The following is a 22466-nucleotide window of genomic DNA, read 5'->3' as shown; positions in this document are numbered from 1 at the left end:
TAAACATTTGCAAATGTCAGATTACCCTCGCTCAGCTCTGGTACATTCTCGTAAAACTGTCCACACTGTGCAAATATCGGGTGATGAATTTGCCAATTCAAAACTCGCTTTTTTGTTTGCGTCCATAATTGTCTGTTGAAATCCGCGACCTCTCCACGTTTTATCACGGAGAGAAATCTTTTATATAATAAAATCATTGCATTTTGTTTTTTTCCCAGTCCGACCGGTGTACTTGTGTCAGTCAGTGGTTCTGCTCTATTCTGCATTGAACTCATGCTTGCTGTGTTTCTGTGTCCCGCATCAGTGGAGTGCAGCTTCAGCTCTGCGGGGGTTTACGACGGCACCGTGTTCAGCCGGATATTTCAGATCCTTTACCGAAATGAGGAGATCGCTGTGAATGACTGCATGATCTTCAAAGTCCAGCTGCTACTGGACGGAGAGAGGGTGAGTCATGCCGGTGACATTTTCAGTGCACGCAAAGAGATGCAAAAAAAAAAAAAAAAAGGAAATAGGAATGCCATTTGTTTGCATTTTAATAGTTTTCTTCCACAGGTGCATTTAGTGGCTTAACACCATATGAATTAATAGGCCTTTCAAAAGCCATTTCATCATTCCCGCCTACTCGTCACTTTAACCATCTCACACAAACAATACTTGCTTTTTCTAACAGATTTTATCCAGTCAGTATAAGCAGATATACCTTGGAATAGCAAGACTGAATTCTTATTAAAATATACTCCACTTGAATATTAGTGTTATAAAATAAGAATACACTGAATAGTCCTACAACCAATCAGAGGCATTTTGTTTGTGCATTTTGAACAAATTCAACTCCACAGCACCAAGTCGGTGTTACGTTTCTGTCCATAAGTGCATAAAGCCCCTACAAATCATGTGATTGACAGGACTTTGAATTGTTCCAGTCTAACTTTCCACCACAAAAAACAGTGGAGGAGGGAAGCTGGTCTGGCTTTGAGGATAAAGCAGTATGGTCCATAACTGAACTCAACTTGTGTGTTGATCTCAATCTAGTCTTCTATAGTCTCCCAGGGACGTCTTTCACTAGTTTAACGCAACTATATGGACCACAACAGCCACACTACACCCTAGTATCTCAAGAACAACCAAACAAATCACTGGCACAACATGTTTTAGCCTTTACTTGTAAGGAAGTACCTACACTAAAGAAAACTGTCATTAAAGAAACTCAGTAACTTAATAAAATAAAAAAGCTTGAAGCTCCCTCCAGTGACAGACATGAGGCAGATAAAAAAATGGGTTTTTATTTTCAGTGCCACTCCAATGCATCTCCTAGTCTGCCCATTACCGAAGAGGTTCCTTTTCTATATCTTTACCACATTCACAGAATCCTAATCAAAAGTTCTCAAGATAGGGCCGTCATCTTACACCGTGCCATTCATGCTTTCTGCAAGGTGGGTCAATCAATTAATTCTGTATGTAACAGAATGGGCATGTTTAGTTCCATGTCTCAGACCACCATTCATACATAGGGACGGGTACCGATATGGTGCTGATGTAAACGATAGTAAACAGACTGAAAAGCAATGCAGATTTGGGTGCTTCATTTCGGTGACTGAATTTTTAATTAGCGCCTCCATAGCTCCATTGCTGTGTTGACACTACATGTGACGTCATGTCAGTTTTTCACCTAAATGAATGGAAGTGAACTTTCAAAATGCCTGAGGCCACACGTCAAAAGTTTAGCTATACTTCACCTCAAAAGACTTGGCAACCTGCAACAATTTCTCCAAAGTGATGTTGGGCAAGGGAAGTAACACCTAATATTTGTAAGACCTCACACCACTGTTTTGATTATGATTGTGATTATCGATGCATGAGTTTTTTGAAATCGATACCGATAACCGATAACTTTCTGCCTCCAAAGCCCGATACCGATAATCGTTAACATACCTGGAGATAAAAAAGACTAATGAACAAACACTTTTGACTCTTAAAATGAAGATATTTGTTTTTTCAGATGAAAAACTATGCAAGCAAATTGGTAAGATCAGGTCAATTTTGATTTTCAAGAAATAATAGTTAACCTGATTTTCGTTTAAGTAATAAGTGAGTGTGTAATTTAAATAATACACTACAATTAGATATTTTGCAACTTTTGGTAATAAAATGTAAAGACAAAACTGGGTAAAGATCAAGGTCAAACAAAACTATTTGATATTTCAAATGAACATCACCAAATAAAGGCCTCTAGACCTGAAATACTTTGCATCAGGTTTAAAAGTAAATAAAGTGAAAAAGTGTGTCCCACAAGTTCTAAAAAATAAATAACGCACTAACACAAGTTAGACTCAAACATTTCTATGCAAAACAACTTTTGGTAAATAAAAATGTAAAAAACAAACTGGAAAAGTGCATTCTTCACAAATACAAAAATAAAAATGATGCACCAATGACACAACTTAGACTAATGTACTCCCACACTACTACCGCTATCTTGTATATTTAGAAACGTGTGCGGATTGTAATGCATCCATGAGGTGACGGAAATTCCCCTTTCTGGTTTGCGAGTCATATCCCTGACCTTTTTATGCTCATGTTTTTATGATTTATGTGTAACGTCCAGGGCAGTCAGTAAATACTGTGGATAAGACATTGATATCAGTCAGCTACTACCGAAATTATGACAGAGTTGACGAGTTGTTTTCCGACATGAGGAAGTAGTCTAATGCATTTTTTCAGTCAGAAGGTTGTTTTTCCGATTATAGTGACGCAGCATACTTGAACGCAGCATTCACGGTAGGCTGTGCAGGTCTCATGTAGGAAAGGGAGCACCACATAAAAACGACGACTCACACCGCAGTGCTGACAAAATTATATATTATATGTTATCGGGCTGATAAGTCATGATATCAGAATGATGTCATCATTTCCTGATATCGGGCCGATAATTATTGTGCGCCCATAATTACAATTTGTTATCAATATTATTCATATTTGTTCATATATTTCTTAGCCTTAGTTATATTTATATTATTTAAATTAATATTCTGTTTGACACCTGTATTGGATAAAACCGATACCCATCCCTATTCATATGTAGACAAAATAATATAGCAACAAACAAAACCTAACACTGACAGTGAGAGGCAACTATAGAGACATGTAGGTGTGTCAAACTAGGTGAGAGATATTTGTCCACATTTACACTGACTGCAGTATTGCATTTTTTTTATTTTTTATTATATTTTTTGGACTTTTTGCCTTTAATTGATAAGACTTTAATTTCCTTGGAATAATCCACAAAATGTGATTTGTAAAATCCTCAAACTTCATCAAGAAGTATGTCATTTGAGGCCACGAAAACCTCCAGGGCGACCACGTCTAAGTACCAGACAAAATTATAGGCGGCTGCTTAATTTGTGTTGTAGAAGTTGGAAAACGTCAGTGAGCCGACATTGTCATTTCTGGAGAAGACACCGTGGAATCAAAATTTCAGCATGATTGCTTCAGCATGGTTACAGAGCAAGACGAATGACCAAGTGTCATCCCTAACTGTTCAACACAGAGTAGCTTGACTTAACTGGGCTATGGAGCACGGAAGATTACAGCTTACAGATTACAGAGATGCTATATCCTTGTTGTCTGTTTAGATGGAAGTGGTGGTGATTATATGCTGAGAACCTCCACAATGACTTCATCCAGGAAACTAGTCTAGGAGGTAGCGACTCAGTGATGATTTGGGCCAGAACTCATTATGGAGGAATAACACCATTGGTGGTGCTGGATGGAAACGTTTTGTACTGGGACATCCTGGAGAACTGTTGCCTCCAATGTGCAGCAAAGGTCTATGGGAACAACTTTAGTCTGCAAGATGACAAGATCAGTAATTGGGGAGCTGTAGTGAAAGAATATCTTGATGCAGAGGGTGTTCAGCAGATGGCATGGCATGTTTCCTCCCCAAATATGAACCCTATCAAGCATATCTGGGATGCCTTAGGCTGAGGCCTGAACGAGAGGGACAATATTCCTTAGCGTATACAGGAATAAGCCCAGGATCTGACCAAAGAGTTGGATGCCCTGCCCATTGACGACTTCACCACAAAGCCTTAACACATTAACGTAAATATCAGAAATCTGAACTTCTTCTCAGAATTTGGAGAATAAAGTCAGAATTTGGAAAACAAAAACCCATAACCCCAAACATTTTATTTTACAGTGGTCCAACCATCAGTGTTTTTGAAAGGTATGGACACCCGTCCCCCGCAAATCCGCATGAAATCGTATTTCAAAAGATAACTGTCCTGGAAGTTACAGACACTGAGCTTGTATGACCATTACTGATCTCAACAATAGGACTAAAGGTATTGATGATGGTTAGCTGACAGACTCATGTAAATTGCCTGGGCCCCAGCGTGCCTGTGCTTAGCTCAAATGATCATGCGTGTAAACCAGTCAGACATTTATTGATGAGCTGTCCTTTATGGTTTTGTGGGCGTGACCCTGAGAATCAAGTCTGCCTGTTTTTGTTACTGGGAGCCACCAAAGCTCAAATTGATCAGCAGTGACAGTGACCATACAGGCCCAGGGCTGGGATCTGTAAGAGTTAAGATGGACCCTGTTCAAAGCTAATCATCCAGTTAATAGCCCTGGCTTACATGATATGAGACTAACTGAACCGTTGTTCAGTTAGTCTCATACACATGTCTGCAGCAGGTTTTCTGCAGGAGGATCTCTGGTTCTCTGAGACTGTACTAATTTTAGAAGATTTCATTAAATGTACCTGTTCATGTGGAGGTGTAGAGACAAAGGAGCTTAAAGTCGTATCAGTTTTCAGCTGTAAGCCCTCCCGAAGGCTCTCTGCTCATTAACCTTCTGGAGGCTATCTCCTGCTCACAGCTACAGATAACAGAGACAAAAATAGACCCTCATTTCCCCTGTGTACACTCACATGTATGCTCAATCAATCTGAATGTCAATATCGGATGGAACTGCAGAGATTTGTACGTTTACTGTAAGTGTGAGTGTGCGTTTTGCCGTATTGGAGAAAGAGACGAAGAACCTTTCATTAAATCTGCAACACTGCACCTCAGCCTTCAAAAGACTCACTTCCGGCACCGCCTTTGTAATTTGCTCACTGCTTTTATTTTTCCACTTTGTGGTTCAAATTTATGCCGTTATATTCTATAGCACTTTGAACATGAGAGTAATTCAATTGTGCAGACTTTAGATTAAAAGAAATGACGTCATTGACAGGAATACTGAAGTGGCTACATCAGAATTGCAAAGAAGGCTGGTCACATTAGCTTGTGTGAGCTCCTTGTGTAGTAGTAAATTCACCACGTGTGTTACTCTTGATTACTGCCCCCCATCACTGGTTCAGTGTTTCATGTTTGACGTGCACCTGTGTGACAGTGAATACATTAGAGGCAGATGCTCTCCTACAGATGAAAAAGGGCGACGCTGAATGGCCTGGAGTGTAAAAGAGAGTGACATGAAAGCTGATGCTATAGATGCTGCAGCGCAATAGCCACGGCCCACAGCTTTACTAAGTATTTGTGTGGTTGTATTTGAGCGCTGACAGCTCTCGGTTAAAGGTCCAGTGTGTGGGATTAGGTGGCATCTTGTGGTGAAGTTGCAGATTAAACACAAACGCAATATCCCTCCTTCATCCCTCCATTTCCAAGTGTGTAGGAGAACCTGCAGTAGCTGAAATGTGCCAGCAGACGCAAAAGTTATATTTAAGCTGCTTAAGAATGCTAAAGGCCTTTACCCGTGTTACTACTCTCCTGTAGTAACATGGAAGCATGGCATTGCAGAACCTCTTCTCATTTAGATTAAAAAAAGGTCCTTTCTAAGCTTACAAAATCATAATGATCCATATGTAGAGGTGACTATGCGCCAGTCAATATATACAGTATAAAAACTACACTGTGCTAATAGAGCATGATTCCTGTTTCAGTCAATTGCATTACAATTGCATTTAAATACATAGAAAGCAGTTTTTTAAGCACACTGAATCAAAGATGTGCTTACTCGGAATCATAATGAAATCCGCAACAATTTGCAGATATACACACTGAAGAAAATTTCATCCATTTCCACTCATGAATCCCATAAACATTACATGCCGATCCTTAAAGTCAGTAAAAGATTGTGGTGTAAATTTAACCAGATTTCTTATGTCGCCTAAATATAAGCAAGGATGGGAGTGAGGATGCAAAACCCTATTGTGTGACATGAGAGCCAAGCGCTTTGTGAATCCACCATCCACCCCAGCAACTGCCTGCGAACTCCTTTGTAGTTATTCATTCAAATATAGCTTCTCTGAATACAATCAAGTTGACAATTGCTCGCACGTAGGCATTATCGTGAAAGCAGTGTATATGAATGCCATTTCTAAATGACAGAGTGGGCTCAACATCTCGTTGTGCTACATCTGCAGCAGAATTCAGGTTTATAAAAGAAAAATAAAAGTGTTTTTGCAGAGAGGACTCCTAATGAATAATGTTGGAATCATGATTTATGCTGCAAGAGCATAGTCCCAGATTTGCAGTTAATGTTTCACATTATTTTTGACTTTTAAGTGTAACTCAATTAAACCAAAAATGCAATGGAAACTTATGAGGAACTCTTAATGTGAGGTTTGTGAGGCATAATCATTCCTAATATTTGATTAGAAATCAATTTAGTCTGTATATGGAAAAGCAACGTGACTGTGTTTTTTGTCTTCTGTTCTTGACTTTTAATTTTCATCGAGTCACTGCAACACTTCCATGCTTCATTGCCATTATTTTGTCTATCCCTTGCATGTCATCTTGCATCAGTAACACTGCCGTTCCAATTCTGCAGGTGGAGGAAGCCTTGAGCGAGGTGGACTTTCAGCTGAAGCTGGATCTACATTTCACGGACAACGAGCAACAGTAGGTTTGTGTGTTTGTGAGAGGAAAAACTAGGAGTGAACGCTGGACTTTCCCAATGTGCTGCGTTTATGCAAAGGTGAAAATGCCATGTCTTTTGACTCACAGGCACCGTTTTAAGTGCCTGATTACAACTGTTGTCCTTTCATTCCACAATTACTGTGATTGTTCTTTTGCTTGGAACATTTACAGCAGAAAAATGAAATGGGTAGTTTGGATTAGCTCTCACCGCAAAAGGCACTGTGTTTGTACAATCCCAGCCAGTAGACATACATCATGTGTGTGTATGTGTTTGTGTTTAAAGGTTGTGTTGTCATACCTGTGTGATTATAGTATATAGCATGGAGGCTTTTACCGTGTGTCTGAATGTCTTTATTACCATTCCAGTCAAAATGCAGAGTCTACCAATGCAAACTCTCGGACTGTTTCTTCCACAGCTGCAAGGACTATGTGCAGGTCCTTAAATAATAACATTAAGTTGTTAGGGAGCAGCAGTCCGCATTCTCAGACAGCATACTTGCCACTGATATATTCCACTCCTGTGAGAAAGAGCTCCTTCATTTATTGCCAAATTTCACACTCTCCGGGCTTGCAGATTTAGTGCGTGCACTAATATCACAATTAGCACTCCTTTAATTAATCTGCGTTCTCTCTCATTTCAGCAGTGATACAAAAAACTGATATTTCATTGTTATTTTCTCCTGCTGTCAGCGGTGGACTGTGACACATTTCCTCAAATATTGTACTTAAGTACAAATTCGAAATTATTTTTTTTTTGCTACCTGAAACTTTAACTCTAGCACAATTCCCAAAAAAAAAAATCATTTTCTAAGTGTTTTTTTTTTTATCATTTTTGGTTGCCAGTACCCAAAATATACCATTTCTAGGAATTTTCTACATTAAAATGATCTTTTATCTTTTATTGATTATACAAATGTGTTCAATTTGTTTCCCTTTTGTTCCTGGTAAAGGGTAACTGCAAATATAGACCTGAAACCTTTTTTTTGTCATAGTAATACTTAGTATTACAAACATAGTAATGCTTGTAAAAAGACAAACATATTTCTAGCTATTTTTAAATTTGACAGTTTTGCTACTTTTTCTTATTTTCCAACCAATCTAATTGAGGTCTAATAATTGTGTCCGTTTACTGGATTAAGAACGGACATGTGGCAGCAAATGGTGTTGTTGTTTCTCTCTTTACAATTCTTCAGGCTGGCAGAGATAGCGACCGTCCCACTGATTAGCAGTCGAACCCTGAGCCTCCACTTCCACCCACGAAAAGGCCTCCACCACCATGTTCCGGTCATGTTCGACTACTTCCACCTGTCCGTCATTTCGGTCTCCATACACGCTTCACTGGTTGCCTTACATCAACCGCTAATCAGGTAAGAGGAGATTTGAAGGCACAGTCCAGATTCCTATTTGACACACGGTATTCCCAAACACCCAACTAAACTTCTGACACTTGCCTGTGTTTCATACTTGTCATCCAGTGAATGCAGTTTAAAAAAGCCTTTTTTCCATACGAGACGTTTTGAACGCACCAGTGACTGCAGCTCATTTCCTTATATCCTGTCCCCTTACTTGTGATGTGGGTTTTGAAGAAGCCAAAAGGAGACACCAGCCTCCAAAGTTTTCGCTGGGTCACGCCGACTGTAGCTGAATGTACACCACTTAAACGTGTGAAGAAACCTAAAAACTGCTGTGCCCAGGCAAACTATGTTAATGGGGGAGGTTAAACAGAAAGAGTGAACCGTTTCGTGTCCAGCCTGAGAAGACTCAGGAAACTCAGGAACTAACAGTTGACACAGCTCTTTATTTTTTTTCTTGCCAGTGGCAGTTAGTACTGCATCTGTTGAATGGATTGCTTTTGAAACACTTACCTGATGAATTCATTTGTCAATATCATAAACTAAGTATTCAGACATGCATTACATAGATTACTGCTTCACTTGATTGATTGGAACAGTAGCTGCTCCAATCTCTCATTTTATTTGTCTTCCCACACACACACACACACACACACACACACTCATGCTTTGTCTATCCGTGTCCTCCCTGCTCTCTCACCAGCTTTGCACGTACAGGGAAGGGCTCCTGGCTGGGGAAGGGCTCGCCAGAGAGCACGAGTGACCCATCTGCCATGTCCGTAGAGACCCTTGTTTTCGGAGCTGGCTACTGCAAGCCTGTCATCTCTGAGGTATGTTAACCTTTAGGAGCTCAGCTGCGTTCAAACACAAAATTGCAGAAAGTCAAAGCTCGTTTTGTCTCAACCAAGCTGGAAACAATTGGACAATTGTTCCCGTTCAGCCGCTTGTGCTCTCCTATTTGTTATTTTTTTGTAAGCAAGCTGCTAAGCGCCAGATGATGATGCAAATGTGAGGGTTTAGGACAGAGCGGACTGATTTAGCCAGGATTTGTTATGGGTTGCCATACAGAAGCAAAGGGATTCTGAGCTGAGAAGATGGTAAGTGGTAAATGTTCTTGCTCTTATGTAGCGATTTTCTACCTGTTGGCCTAGGATTCCACCAATACCTACCAATAAGTAGAAAAGCTGGGAGCAGTTGGGGGTTCAGTGTCCTGCTCAAGGACACTGCAGCGTGTGGCACATTCCAGGGATCAAACCACTAACCATCTGGTTTGTGGACAACCTGCTCTACCTGCTGAGTCACAGCCATCCAGAAGAAGATCTGGATTAAAAATTCTATACCCGTCTGTCCCTCTGAAACGGTCATTTGTCGGGGCTCTGTGGAGTCTTGGAGTCAGAAAGACCAGAGACCAACACGGTGATTATCACTGTGCAGCACTCTGACTTCTCATCCAATCTGATTAAGTCACCTGCCCAGGCATGTAGGCTCCAGGCTTAGTGTCTGGAAACGATAAGGGGGCTCTCACTGGACATAACGGGAGTGTCTCATGCCTCTGTGCTCATCTACAGTACAATTAAGATGAGCAACTACATGATGGCCAAAATAAAAATCAAATTACTCTTACCATAAATATTTGTCATGCTTACTCGTGGCTTACTTCAGCTGAAGCATTACTCTTTGATCACATAAACAGATAATTGCCTTCAGTGCAGTGGTACCAGGTGGAAAAACAAAGGAAATTAAGGGTAAGTGTGGTAGAACTGCGCCTGGCTTTTGCTGTGTACTCAGCACTCTCACTTTGTGACGCCGTAAGTCGATGGTCTGCTGTTTGCTGGTCCTGTGCAGTCAATAAGTGCCTGTTTATGTTTTGCGGTTTGGCTCAAACTGTTCCTTTTGCCAGCAAGTTGAATCACTTTCTACTATGATCACTTTGCTGAGCAAACCAGTGCAGAGATACCGATGTAACGAAAACAGACAAGCAGGGGTTAAGACTGCTTCACATATTCATGTTGTCTAAACTTTCTAATTCATGAATATTTGCACCCTGACATTGAGAATAAATAAATGTAGACCAAGTTATCCGTGTCATTTAGGAGAAGCCTACAGTTTTTTTTTAGCTTTTCCAAGGTTTCCGAGCTCCCAGCTAGTTCTGACTTTTCCAACTCTCTGTTCTGATTGGCATTTAAAGATTTCTTCTACTTCTACTAGTTGGCTGTAGTCTTGCGGTGCCATTCGAGTGCGGCTTTGTGGTCGCGATACAGGCGGCATGAGGCTTGCTACAGTCGGACTGGATTGCCAGTAATTCTTGATGTTGATTGGTGTGCCTGTATCTGTTGAAGAAAAATAGTCCTTATTTCAAAGTTTGCTGTAGTGGAGTGTTTATTGGTATACCGGTATACGGTGAGCCTTCAGACACAGAGTGCAGGTCTTTGAAGGCACGTTGACCCAGAGCATTGGAAATGTACTACTTCTACAGATAGATGAAAGGAAAGGGGTGGCGGTTATGGAGCTGTTGTATACAAAGGAAGATGGAGTGGGTTTATATGTAAACGGAAAAGTGTTGTAAAGCCTCCATTGAAACAAAAGGTCATGTGACTCCTGATCTGGGTTGTAGGTGACGACAGCAAAAGGTAACAAGAACAACGGACCAGAACTTTAGGGGGTAGGAGACAGTCCAGACATCGCTAAGTTACCTGACTTCCTAAATTCATGTGAGGATGAGACCCTCTAGACAAGAGCAACAGTGTAACAAAGCATGTGTACTCTTAATCTGAGACTGATGGTATCAAAGAATGATGAGCCTAAATTAGTATTCTTCATTCATTATTACACAGGGTGAGATGTTACAAGGCAAAACATATTTAGAAGCCCAGTCAAACCGACCAGCAGACTGGCTAACAGCTACCAATAAGCAACCAACAAGAAGACCGTGAAGTGATGGGATATGTGACTACATGTCAACCAACACTTCTCCCTTGCGCCAAGATTCGGGGCAAGACACATTTGGAAGCCCAGTCCAGCTGAAAAAAATAAATAAATAAAAAGCAGACTAGCCAGCAAAAGAAGACACCAATAATATGCCTAGCCAACAGCAGTAGGCAGTATGCGGCACATCAATGGGGTTTTCAAGTAGGAATCTCCCTTCACCGATGTTTCATTAAGTTAGGCCCACGACACCTCAAGAAGGCTTAACAGTGAGTTCCAGTGTCCTGGAGTCACCGAGATGTTGGATCTTGGTGACTTTCAACCTAGAGATTAGCTTAGCCCTACTACTAACTACTAAAACTACTCAGCTAGCTTAACTTTGGTATGCTCCCCGGTTCAACTTCATGCTCCCTCAGCTGTTCAATCACATCTTATCTGTTCTTGTACGGTACTGTCCAGTCCTACACCAGTCCAAGTTTACCAAGACAGAAAATGGGAAGTGCACCCTGCTAATACAGAGACAATACTGCAGGTTCTGTCAGCTCACGTTGTGTGTGAGAAAGTCAGGAAGGAGATGTGACTTCACAAAGATATAACTTTTCATCTACCAAATATGAAGCTTCACCTTTTCAGGGCAGTGCTATTCCACCCCGTTCATAAGCGGCATCTCTCGGGTCCTTGCGGACGCCAGAGCCTGCGCTGTAAATCCTAATGAGCTTCCACTCCTACCCACCTCCCCTCGCCTCCCCCCTGGTTTGTACTCCCACCCCTGGCTGGGCACTTTAATAAGCTCTGCATTTAGCCGAGCAGGGGGGCTTCGTTTGATCACAGTAATGAGTTCTGCTCACAAGCGCCACGTACCACATCGCTGCAGGTGAAATCCACACACGGCGTCACCTCCTCCTTATAACCTTTATTTATTTAGAGCTTTTTACTTGCGGCTGCAGTTCATTTTCAGCACTTTCCCCCTTAACACTGCCCCATTTCCTTTAAGTGTTTTGCCGTTGTTTCTGTGGGAGAAAAACACATCACAAGTCGTGCATTTCTAATCATGTCACCTGGCAGGAAAAAGAATGGGGATTTTAGAAGTGAGTGTTTGAAATCATGACAGGATTAAACTCTACCTGTGCAAAATATGTTTAGCATCAGTAGTGAACACTTTCATAACAGTACACACTGTGATATTGAACTAAAAAAGCAAAGCCAGAATTTCACATCTCAGGTGAGCTGGGGCAACTCAAGTATTGTCAGCACACAGAGAGAAACTCTGGTTTTAGGATAATGACTAGTTTACAAAGAAAAAATAGCTATTTTTCTCCGCTCTGAGCTCACGGACCGATCCCGGCAGGCCTCCATAAAGCTAAGGAGAATTATGAAAGTAAACATACAGATGTTCCTTCCTGGTGCGGGTATTCGGCAGTGCCACAATTACAGAGCGCACGCAGGTATGATGATAGGGCCAGCGACTTTACTTGCTCCGGGCATGCTACAGTACATCCTCAGATACTAGGAGATCACATGCCTTTCAGAGCTCCGAGCCGCAGTGGCGCTACCAAAACATCCCAGCCATGGGAAGAACTGCACAGATGGCTGATCCAGGTCAAGGGCCATCGGACAAGGGCGGTCGCTGATCCGCCTGGCTCTGTATTTTGAGGGCTGATGTGTGCAGTGCTGTTGGGACTGAGGGTCATTCCCATGTCAGGATGATAAATGAGAAGCATGGTTGTGGTATTTAGTGATTTGTAGCTGTCTACACAGGGGCTTCTGTTACGCTCAACACGTACTGTAAACTGCACTGGTGAAGCACAGCTAATACTTATACTCCGTTGTTAGAGAGCCATCTGCTGGAAACAGGGCCCATATTACAGCTCAGATTCAGATAGTTCAATTCAAAAGTGGAGGATGTTCACTAACTTTGGCTTCCGTACACACTATTTTATATACATTCCTTTTTATTTCTCAAGGCCTTTAGTTTCTGGGTTAACTTCCCACAACTTTTAAAGGTGATAACAGGGATGTTCTACATCCTCCTGTGTCACATAAAGGTATTGATCGGCTTTTACAGCTCACAGCAAGCTGTGTTTAGGGCCCATTTGTCTCTAACGTCGTATTTGATCTCCTGAGTAATTATTGTGACTTTGTCGATGCAGAAATAAGCTCCTTTTACCACAAGATCAGTCCAGCAAGCCTGTACAACTGCTGCGGTGGAGGCCGTAAAGTTCAAGTATGCGTTCATGTCCATAATTAAGGCAGGCCATTTTTCTTCAGAGGTGAGGACTGACCTACATAGCAGCTGACATTTCCTCTGTGTCTACTGCTCCACAGGGAAGCTTTTATGTGCCCAGTGAAAACTGCCTGCAGAGAGCTCATACGTGGCACCGGCGGCTCTGTCGCCTCCTGTTGGTGGCACACAGAGGCCTGCACACGTACTACACTGCACTGATGAAGGAAATCCCACAGCTTCAGCAGATCCCTCTGGAATCAGGTGATGCATGTGCAAAGGGTTCTATTCACTCCTTCATGGAAAGTCAACAAGATCTGAAATCCAAATTTTGGGGCAATTGTTTTCAATATTTTTCTTACATAAAAGTATATGGTTAGCAGAGTACTGTGGAAGTGGTGGAAAAATTAATCACATTGCATGCTTAAAAAAAAGTGATTGAAAATACCATTACAGGTAAGATATCAGCATTTAATAATGTACTGTAAGTACAGAAGCAAAATATTTGTGTGCTAATGATGCATAGTGATCCATTATCTTATCTTATTGAATTATTATTTCAGACAGATTGAGGCAGGAATGGTACCTGCAAAAGCAAAAGTACGCTAAAGCATTCACTAGTTAATAAATGTAAATGACTACAACCTCACATTAACAAAAGACAGAAATGCATAAGTGAAATGAAAGCACTTAAAAATTTACTGCACTGACTGACTTCCCGGCTTCATAGTACACAAGCGGATTTTGTGTCCTTTAGCAGCACATTTAATGATTCTGTCCCCAAGCCTGGTACATACAGTGTAATGAACCTTTGCACTGAGCTCTCCTAATAATAACCTTTCTTTTCACAGAGGTGTTACCTGTAGAAGAAACTCTCAATCAGCTAACGATAGAATTACAGGTAAGAGCAATTCTTTCATTCCTTCTTTCTCTACCTCAATCTATTGCCCTTTGCATGTTGAAGTTTGTTCCTTTTCTCACCACTCCTGGATTCAGTCAACACGTTGCACCATTTTTTCTTAAAATCCCAATATGTGTATTTTACTGCGCTGTCTGTTTCTCCCAGTTTGGAGATTGTTCATACAATAAGACAACCAGTGAACAGCCGTGGATGGGATCAGTACTAAACAAGGCCCAACTTAAAAATCTATATCAGTTTAAAGTGTACACTATATTTACAATATTATCACTGTTTGATTTTTCAGACAGGCAGCCTTATCATACAGGGAACTGAAGCCATTATATTGATCAAATCCACTAGACTTCATTGACAGAAACAGTAATTTCACCTTGCAAAAAACAAAAGTTCCTGGTATACCGCTGTGGAAGTTTGTTGCTTTAACACGTTAATTTGTGTCCAGACTAACATGACACACAATGAATTCAGACAGTAACACAAACAAACTAGCTGAATGAGGTAGCCAGGGCTGTTTCAAGATACTCTGGGGGCCCCAGGCAAGAGGCACCTCCGGGGCCCCATTAGGGAGACTCCCAACGGGTTACTGAAGTGCATTTACATGCACAGCTTAATCGAGTCATGCTTGAAATTCGACTTTCTGAATATGGCCATTGTCAGACTTTACATGTAGCAAAGAAAACTGAATAACTGATGGGAACATGTCCTCCTCCTCCACACTAGGTGGCGATATGTGTATTTTCAGCAGGATAATACCACGTTAATACGGTCCATTTTCCAGTTGACCTATTATGTCATATAATAAACAAGAGCTATTTGTGCAGCAGACCAGCATTTCAGACAAGAACCAGATGGGTAATAGTACAGCTTTTTTATTCTCGTACATGATGCTTTTTGTTCCAGGATCATACACCAGTGACTGTGGAGCATGCGCACACGCAATATCCTGTTGTAGCCCAATAAAGCGTATGCATGCATGAGAAAACCGAATTCCAATCACATTATCTGGGTGTCTCAATCGGAAGGAGAACTCGGAGTAACGTGTTTACATGCATTAAATTGTCCAGTTAGAATTTGATTAAGGCAATAATTCATTGTTTTTCCCATGCACATAAACGCACTGACTGACTATATGGGTTTCAAGTTGTGTCGTTGATATCCGACCGAATGTCAGCAGTCCCCAGGAGGCCCCCTCTAGCCACTAGCAAGCAACCGTGAGATTAGTGTCTCTAGATGTTCCATCATTGTCATTGATATGGGCCAATATCAGCTGTCTCTGGGGGCCCCCTTCCAGCTGGGGGCCCTGGGCAGTTGCATCATTTGTCTGTCTGCTTGCGACAGCCCTGGATGCAGCAATTATGCCAAATGATGAGACTGAAATAAAATAATTGGAAATGGCATATTCAGGGTATTTAAAGCTGGACTGGGAAGCTTGTAAATATGAACTGACATCTGTTACACTTTACTACAGTCCAAGTCTTTGCCAACCAATTCATGCAAAGTGCACGCAATGCTTATTGTTCTCAACAGTGCCAAGCAAATGTCTGTATTTTTGAAGTGCACAAACCTAGTGTCCGGAGCGACATTCCTGCACTGGTGCTTTGCTAGTGATGCATTTTATATTTGACTGTCCACATTGTGTACTGACAGATCACAGACTCTCCCTTGTTGGCTGGTATAAATATGTCAGCAGGAAAAAACACTGATCCTGAAATAAAGTTGTACTGAAAGTATTCTGGGGGGTGTTTGAAAGCCTGCCCGTTCGGTTTGATATTACAGAAATGGATTTATTTATTTGTTTTCAGCTGCAGGAAGGCCACGAGAAGGTAGGAGAGCAGATCAGCAGGGACGTGAGCCAGCTCTGCTCCCAGCTGGCTGCTCTGTGGAGCCGCTTCCTGGAGGCAGCTCTACTCAACCCCCACATCCTGTCATATCTGGCCCAGGAGCACCACACGCTCAGGGTGAGAATCCCACTCGTGTCAATGTCAGGCTTATACAACACGCTTAAATGTCATCATTGAGAGCACATTGTCTGAGTTACTGGGTCTTTAATGGAGCCAAGTGTCGATATGTTTAAATATAGTGATTTTAAACCTTAACACCCACACTAAAGTTCAAAAATACTGCAGAAAAACTTTTTTCATAACCACCGACATATAACTGTGGAAGCAACTCCTCAAGGCATTTTGTGACTATTGTCCTAGACTAGACTATTGTCTATATTGTTTTAGACTTTTGAATCAAATTCTCTGAGGTAATCTCCGTGATAAGACAGTGAAAATTATCTTCAATTGGACCATCTGTTAAAGTTATGCACAGATTGAGTTAAGTGCTGTACTTTGTCAGAACACTCATTAAGAAGTAAAAATAGTAAATGTAATTGTTTGGTTGGTTACAATTAAAATACTTGCAAGAGTTGGATGAGAAAACAATGGCACATACACCAGGATTTGTGGCTAGTTTGCAAATTCACTGGATTGTTGTCTCCATGTTAGACAGTGATTCAATCAGTGAATTACACATACAGTCTTTAGAGTATAGACTTGACTTTCCAGTATTTCCAGTATAGATCTCTAGTATGAGGAAATTAGGATGCATGGATCCCTTTTCCAAAAGTTGAATAAAGGCCACTGGACTAGTAGAATTTCTTGAAGACATTTCTTCTGTTCTTCAGTTCTGAGAGACTAGTCGGACGCTGAGGTTTAAGTAGGAAAACTCTGTGGGTAAACCCACCAGAAACTTACTTGACCAGAAACTGGTGCCACTATTTTCCTAAAAGCTGGGTACTTACTGTCATTTACTGTCCAGTTGCCTTTATTCAACGTTATTTTTACCATGACATGGATGACTGAGAATCTTCACAGACATGGATCCCTTTATCATACATGATCATCATTTATCCTTGGGGCCTGTTCAGATCTTGCATTAATATCCAATCTGGGCTATTCCATCGTAAGTAACCAGCTTTAGGTATATGTGTTTAGATTTGGCATTAACATGCATCTCCAATGTCATGCATCTAATGTCATATATGTATATAGTCTCCATATCTGCCCTGTTATCTATTTATATTTTATCCTTTTCATTATATTTTTTATATTCTCTTACTTTAAGTTTCTTTACATCTTTCTGTTGACCTCAAGAGAGCCCTGCACAATAATTCCAATGTGTCTGGACTGTGTTCTGTCACAAATGGCTAATAAAAATCTTGAATCTTGAATCTTGAATCAAATACGTCTCCAGATCCAATCTCAGTTTTGTGATTCACATTTAAATTAACCCCTATTTCATCTGAGACGTGATAGAATATTGTAACAGCAGCTGCCTCTAATAGATCTCTACCACCTCCTTAACAGAGAGCACCTATATTTTATTTGGTTGCTTCAAGTTATCATGTATTGACCTTCCCCCTGACAGTTGTTAGACCTGCACAAAACTCAGATTATAACTCCAACACTGGAAGTCTTTATTGTGACCCAGGGTACAATGCAGTTAAATTACCAAAGAAACCCAGACCACCTTCAAATGTGGTCAGAGACCGAATCTCTTGATCCGTCCAGGGGGTGTTCACACTTTACTTTTATGTGATCAGATCGCCCAGAATGGATTTTAATGCAAGGTCTGAACAGGCCCTTAGAGCTCGCTGGGGTGCTGGAGGCTGGCTCACATTGGGTGAGATGCAAGGTACACCATTGAGAGGTCACCAGTCGACCATTCACCCTCACATCACACTTATGGCCAATTAAGAATCACCAATTACATGCATGTCTTTGGAACTATGGAAGGAGAAGACCCACACAGGCACAGGGACAATGTTCAAGCTCCTCCCAGAAAGGCCCAAGGTTCAAACCCAGAGCCTTGTGGCTGTGAGGCAATGGTCCTAACCACTGAATTGCTGTGCTGTCCTGAATTACTTCAATCCATCACGTCAAAATAAAATGATAGTCTGCGTGTAGCATACATCATATCGGCACTGCAGAGCAGCCTTTCCAACCACTGCTCACAGCGGAATACGTGAGGTCAAGCCAGCTTTGGATCACTGTCATCGTTAATGTACAGAACCATAAAGGGGGTTCCTGATGACAAAGGCAGATCTGGGCACATCAAACCAGCCTCTTAACAGGATATACATAAATATATCATCTCTAAACCCATAATCAAGTAGGGGTAAAACATGACTCAGTAAAAATACTTCAACAATTATAGTTTACTCAGAAAAAAAGAAAACTTACTTGGATGGTTGTGTAATGAAAATAAATGTTTCACATGATGATCAGCGAGCTGGGAATGTAAAAGAGGGAATTAGTGAAATGATAAGATGTCATTCTAAACCTCAATAGCTTAAACCCAACTGAGCGGGCTAATATCATTCACAGAGCAATTTCTACCTAATCACTGGGTTGTTTCATATGAATATGTGCTTCACAGTGGAGTAGCTCTCAAGGCTCTATTACGCAGCACTGTTTCATCTCACGTTGCCTGAAAATAATGAACATGTTTGCTTTGCTATTAGATTAGCCCGAGGGGATACTGTCATTCCCAAACCCAAACAGTGGAGTTAGGATTTCAATTAACACTTATCCTGTAATTATTGTGGGGTGGAAATACACCAGAAACAGCGTACTTGATGATTTACCAGACTTTCGACGACAATGCATTTCTAAATAGAGCTAGCCAATGAGATAAAGTTAGAAACATAACTATCTACTTCCTACATGGCAATGCATTAAACATAAGAATGAGGAACCACATCAAATGTAAAATCAAATGTGTCTGTTCCTGGAAACCTCAGGTCAGGAGGTTCTCAGAGGCCTACTTCTTCACTGAACACCCCAAAGAGATTTCTCTGACGTTTCAAGAGGAACTGTAAGTAATAGATGCAGGAACTCAATTCTCTGTGTGTAGAGAAGCGTATTAATGATATTTTTCCCTGGTTCAGAATCAACAGACATGGCCAGGTAGCTGCGGAAGTGCGATGCTCAGAGTATCTGACCAAGATGCCTCCTTTACCTGTTGAGTGCCTGGACATTGATGGAGATTGGAACAGCCTGCCCATCATCATTGAGGATAGATATGTGGAGTCTCCTCAAACGGGTAACATGGCTATTCACACTTCATAACTTATTGTGTCAAGGTTAAACGCTGAGAAGTTCTAAAAGCTGAATGTCCTTGTCTTTCCAGAGTGGGTATCACACGTGCCAACGTTTTCAACCGCTGATGAGCAAACCGGCTCTGATATTGCCATCACTCCAGCCAACAGGATTCTTGAAAGCAGCCAGGGAGCCAGATCACCAGCAATACCCCAGGTTTCCTTGGAAAGTGATAAATGCATGGACCTGCCCACGTATATCTCACTCATGGCAGACCAGAGTAAGACCAATGTCGGAGATACCCAGAACCTCACAGAGAACAGTGCTGAAATCTCTCTGGCAGACGCAGAAAGCTTAAAGGATCCAGGGGGAAATCACAGCCAAGATAAGGAAAGCTGTACTTCTGGCCAGAGATACATCAGCGTTAAGCCTTGTGATTCAGATCCATGTAGAGGGGAGGGAGTCTCATCTAATCACCGTCCCCTCACTGATTCTGCCAACAGTAGAGAAGAGTCCCCTGCTCATCATGTAACAGAAAATAATATCCAACTATGTGATGCCACAAACCACAGCATTGCAAAAGACAGTGAAAGCCATGAAGAGGAGTCAGACATTGCCATGCCTTTAAATCACTCAATGGATGATGAGAACGAAGATGTTCCTCTTGTTAGCCTTCCCATTGCTCATACGCTTCCAGTCACGCCTCCCTTTCCAGGTGATCTCAGAAAAGAGATGACTCATCGGGGAGGCTTGGCTGGCTCCAAGATCATGAAGCGATCGTCCTCTGTGATTTCTGATTCAGGTATTGAGAGCGAGCCGAGCTCCGTGGTATGGCCCATTGAGGCCGTGCTGCGAGGCCGACCTCCTCTGGACTTTTCCAGCGAACGGGAGATCCCACAGCAAATAGTGTGTCACCACCCAGTCCACCGGAGTTCTCTGGAGGGCCTACAGATGGAGAGCAATGGCAGCCTTCCTAGCGGGGGTATACAGGCCTCACTCACCTCTATTAGCTCTCTACCGTACGAGGAGGACCAGCAGCAGAGACAGCTCAGCAAACTCACAAAGTCAGTCTCTGCACCTCAGATAAGTAGCCCAGAAGATGGTGAGGAGGACCACTTGCTGCTCAACCAGGAAACAGATAGTAAATGCTTAGTGCAACAAAAGGATTCATGTAGGATAAATTGTTCTTTGAACAGCGACTTAGATTCAGAGCAATCTGAATTGTCTCTGTTAGACATGAGTTCAACAGCAAATCTTATTCTCAAGGAGAATTTTATCTCTGAATCCTCAAACCCTACCCAGCACCTGTCAGAGACATACAGAATCAAGTCAGTGTTAAATGGTGTGTCTGAAGGGTTGTTTTTACAAGAGTCTGTAGAACGCCCTCATGTGAGGGAAAGTGCTGTTATTGGCAGCCAGGGGGAGAATATGAACCATCAAACACACATCAGTGAAGTGAGCGCCTCAGTGGAGGATGTGCTTCTCGTTGAATCGGAAGCAGCGCCCTGCAGGCGTAGAGGCAAACCATGTGTGCACGAAAGTCCCACAGATCAGGAGAGGATCAACACTGCAGATGAGTGCCAGAGTTTCCTTGGCGTTGAGGGCCAGGAGTGTCGAGACTGCTCACAGACACCTCTAAAACTGTCACATTCTGATGACCTCCCTAACAGTACCACGACCACACAGAGGCCAAGTGAACTCACAGGGCTGACAGCCAATGACGCATCATCACCTGCCGACCTCAACAGGCTACCAAATAGTGACAAAGAGCCATTGGACTGTCAGGCCAAGTCCTCAAAGATCCCTAATTCGGGGCTGGCATTTGTGAACAAGAAAATGGTTGAGGTGGTGAACATGTCTGTGTCCTGTGCCCCAACTTGCCTGCCATTTTCATCTGTGCTTAGAGACTCTCCCTCCATCAGTGGAATGTCCACTCGTCAGGCTACCTCACCTATCACCCATCAGCCCCTGGGCTCCTTTGGGATCATCTCCTCATCTTCTCTCAGTCCCCTGAACATGGACGATGAGACGAATGAACGGATGCTGAAGTGAGTTTCTATTTCGGTTAAATTTTGAGTTGTTAAAGAACAAAGTTTTCTTTGAAATCGCTTCAACTAAAGTTAAACAGTGTTGTTGTTGTTTTTTATTATCTGTCTCTTAAAAACATAAAAACAGATGTCTACAGAAATCTGCGAGTAGCACTGGCCCACATACAGACTTAGTTAACTTAAGGCATATGTTCAATTTTGAAATACCAGTTTTAGCTTGAAATGAATGGAAAGAATTCCTCTAGTTGTGGAAGGTAGAAGATTAATATTTACAGTATTAGAAGAGCATAATTGGATATATCAATGTAGAGGAGCAGAATAGAGGAGGATGTATGTATTTACAAGGTTTACAGTAAGAAGAATTGCCTATATGGTCTTACACTGGTTACATGGTGTCGCTAGTGAACACCACCACCCAACCATATTAACAGACTGTCTGCTTTTGCAGGTTGCGTGAAATTGGGCCAAAATTTCTCATATATTCTTAGACCTCCTTCGTGATCTGTTCTATTTTGAGGAGGGTATTTTCAAGTTCCCAGTCGAGTGAAATGCAGCATCAAGGTGTCTGCTGAGCTATCAATCAAACTCACTCAAAGGCTTGGAAAGTTTATTGATGCGCCTCCAAAACATTTTCTTCTCACTAAACACTGAACCCCAGCAACACTTCTGACAAGACGTTTGACTTAAGGAATGGCTTTAGTGAATTTAAATGGACCTGAAAGCTTGAGAACGTTATGTTGCTTATGTTCAGGCAGGTATGAATAATGCCTGACTAGGATGTCAATAAATAAGGCTTCTAAAGAGTTCTTCTAGAGAAAAACTTTGGAGAACTTTAAACATAATCCACACCAAGAAACAAGGCCAAAACACAAGGTTTTATGGGTATTTGGAGACGACTGTTGACACCTTGTGCAGTAGTTGGCTGCTGGAAAGTCTGGCATAGCAAAGTGAAAGGAGGCGGAAGTCAAGACGAGGTGAAATGCCTCCTGCGTGT

At 41.8% G+C, this 22466-nt stretch overlaps 1 protein-coding gene across 2 annotated transcripts in view; it reads left to right on the top strand.

Annotated features, from left to right (window-relative positions):
* The window catches only part of fam135b (family with sequence similarity 135 member B), a 48719-nt gene that overhangs the window by 18358 nt on the left and 7895 nt on the right, over window positions 1-22466 (top strand). For both annotated transcript variants that reach the window (XM_047605540.1, XM_047605541.1), the window contains exons 4-13: window positions 305-444; window positions 6832-6902; window positions 8114-8287; window positions 8976-9102; window positions 13523-13682; window positions 14270-14319; window positions 16140-16295; window positions 19127-19200; window positions 19274-19428; window positions 19516-21472. In XM_047605540.1, coding sequence (XP_047461496.1) covers window positions 305-444; window positions 6832-6902; window positions 8114-8287; window positions 8976-9102; window positions 13523-13682; window positions 14270-14319; window positions 16140-16295; window positions 19127-19200; window positions 19274-19428; window positions 19516-21472 — 3064 coding nt within the window. The remainder of the gene's footprint in view (window positions 1-304; window positions 445-6831; window positions 6903-8113; window positions 8288-8975; window positions 9103-13522; window positions 13683-14269; window positions 14320-16139; window positions 16296-19126; window positions 19201-19273; window positions 19429-19515; window positions 21473-22466) is intronic.

This window comes from Mugil cephalus, chromosome 14 (genome assembly GCF_022458985.1).
Source record: "Mugil cephalus isolate CIBA_MC_2020 chromosome 14, CIBA_Mcephalus_1.1, whole genome shotgun sequence".
Classification (NCBI taxonomy): Eukaryota; Metazoa; Chordata; class Actinopteri; order Mugiliformes; family Mugilidae; genus Mugil; species Mugil cephalus.
The sequence above is the reverse complement of the archived record's forward strand: the minus strand, read 5'-3'. Positions and strand labels throughout refer to the sequence as shown.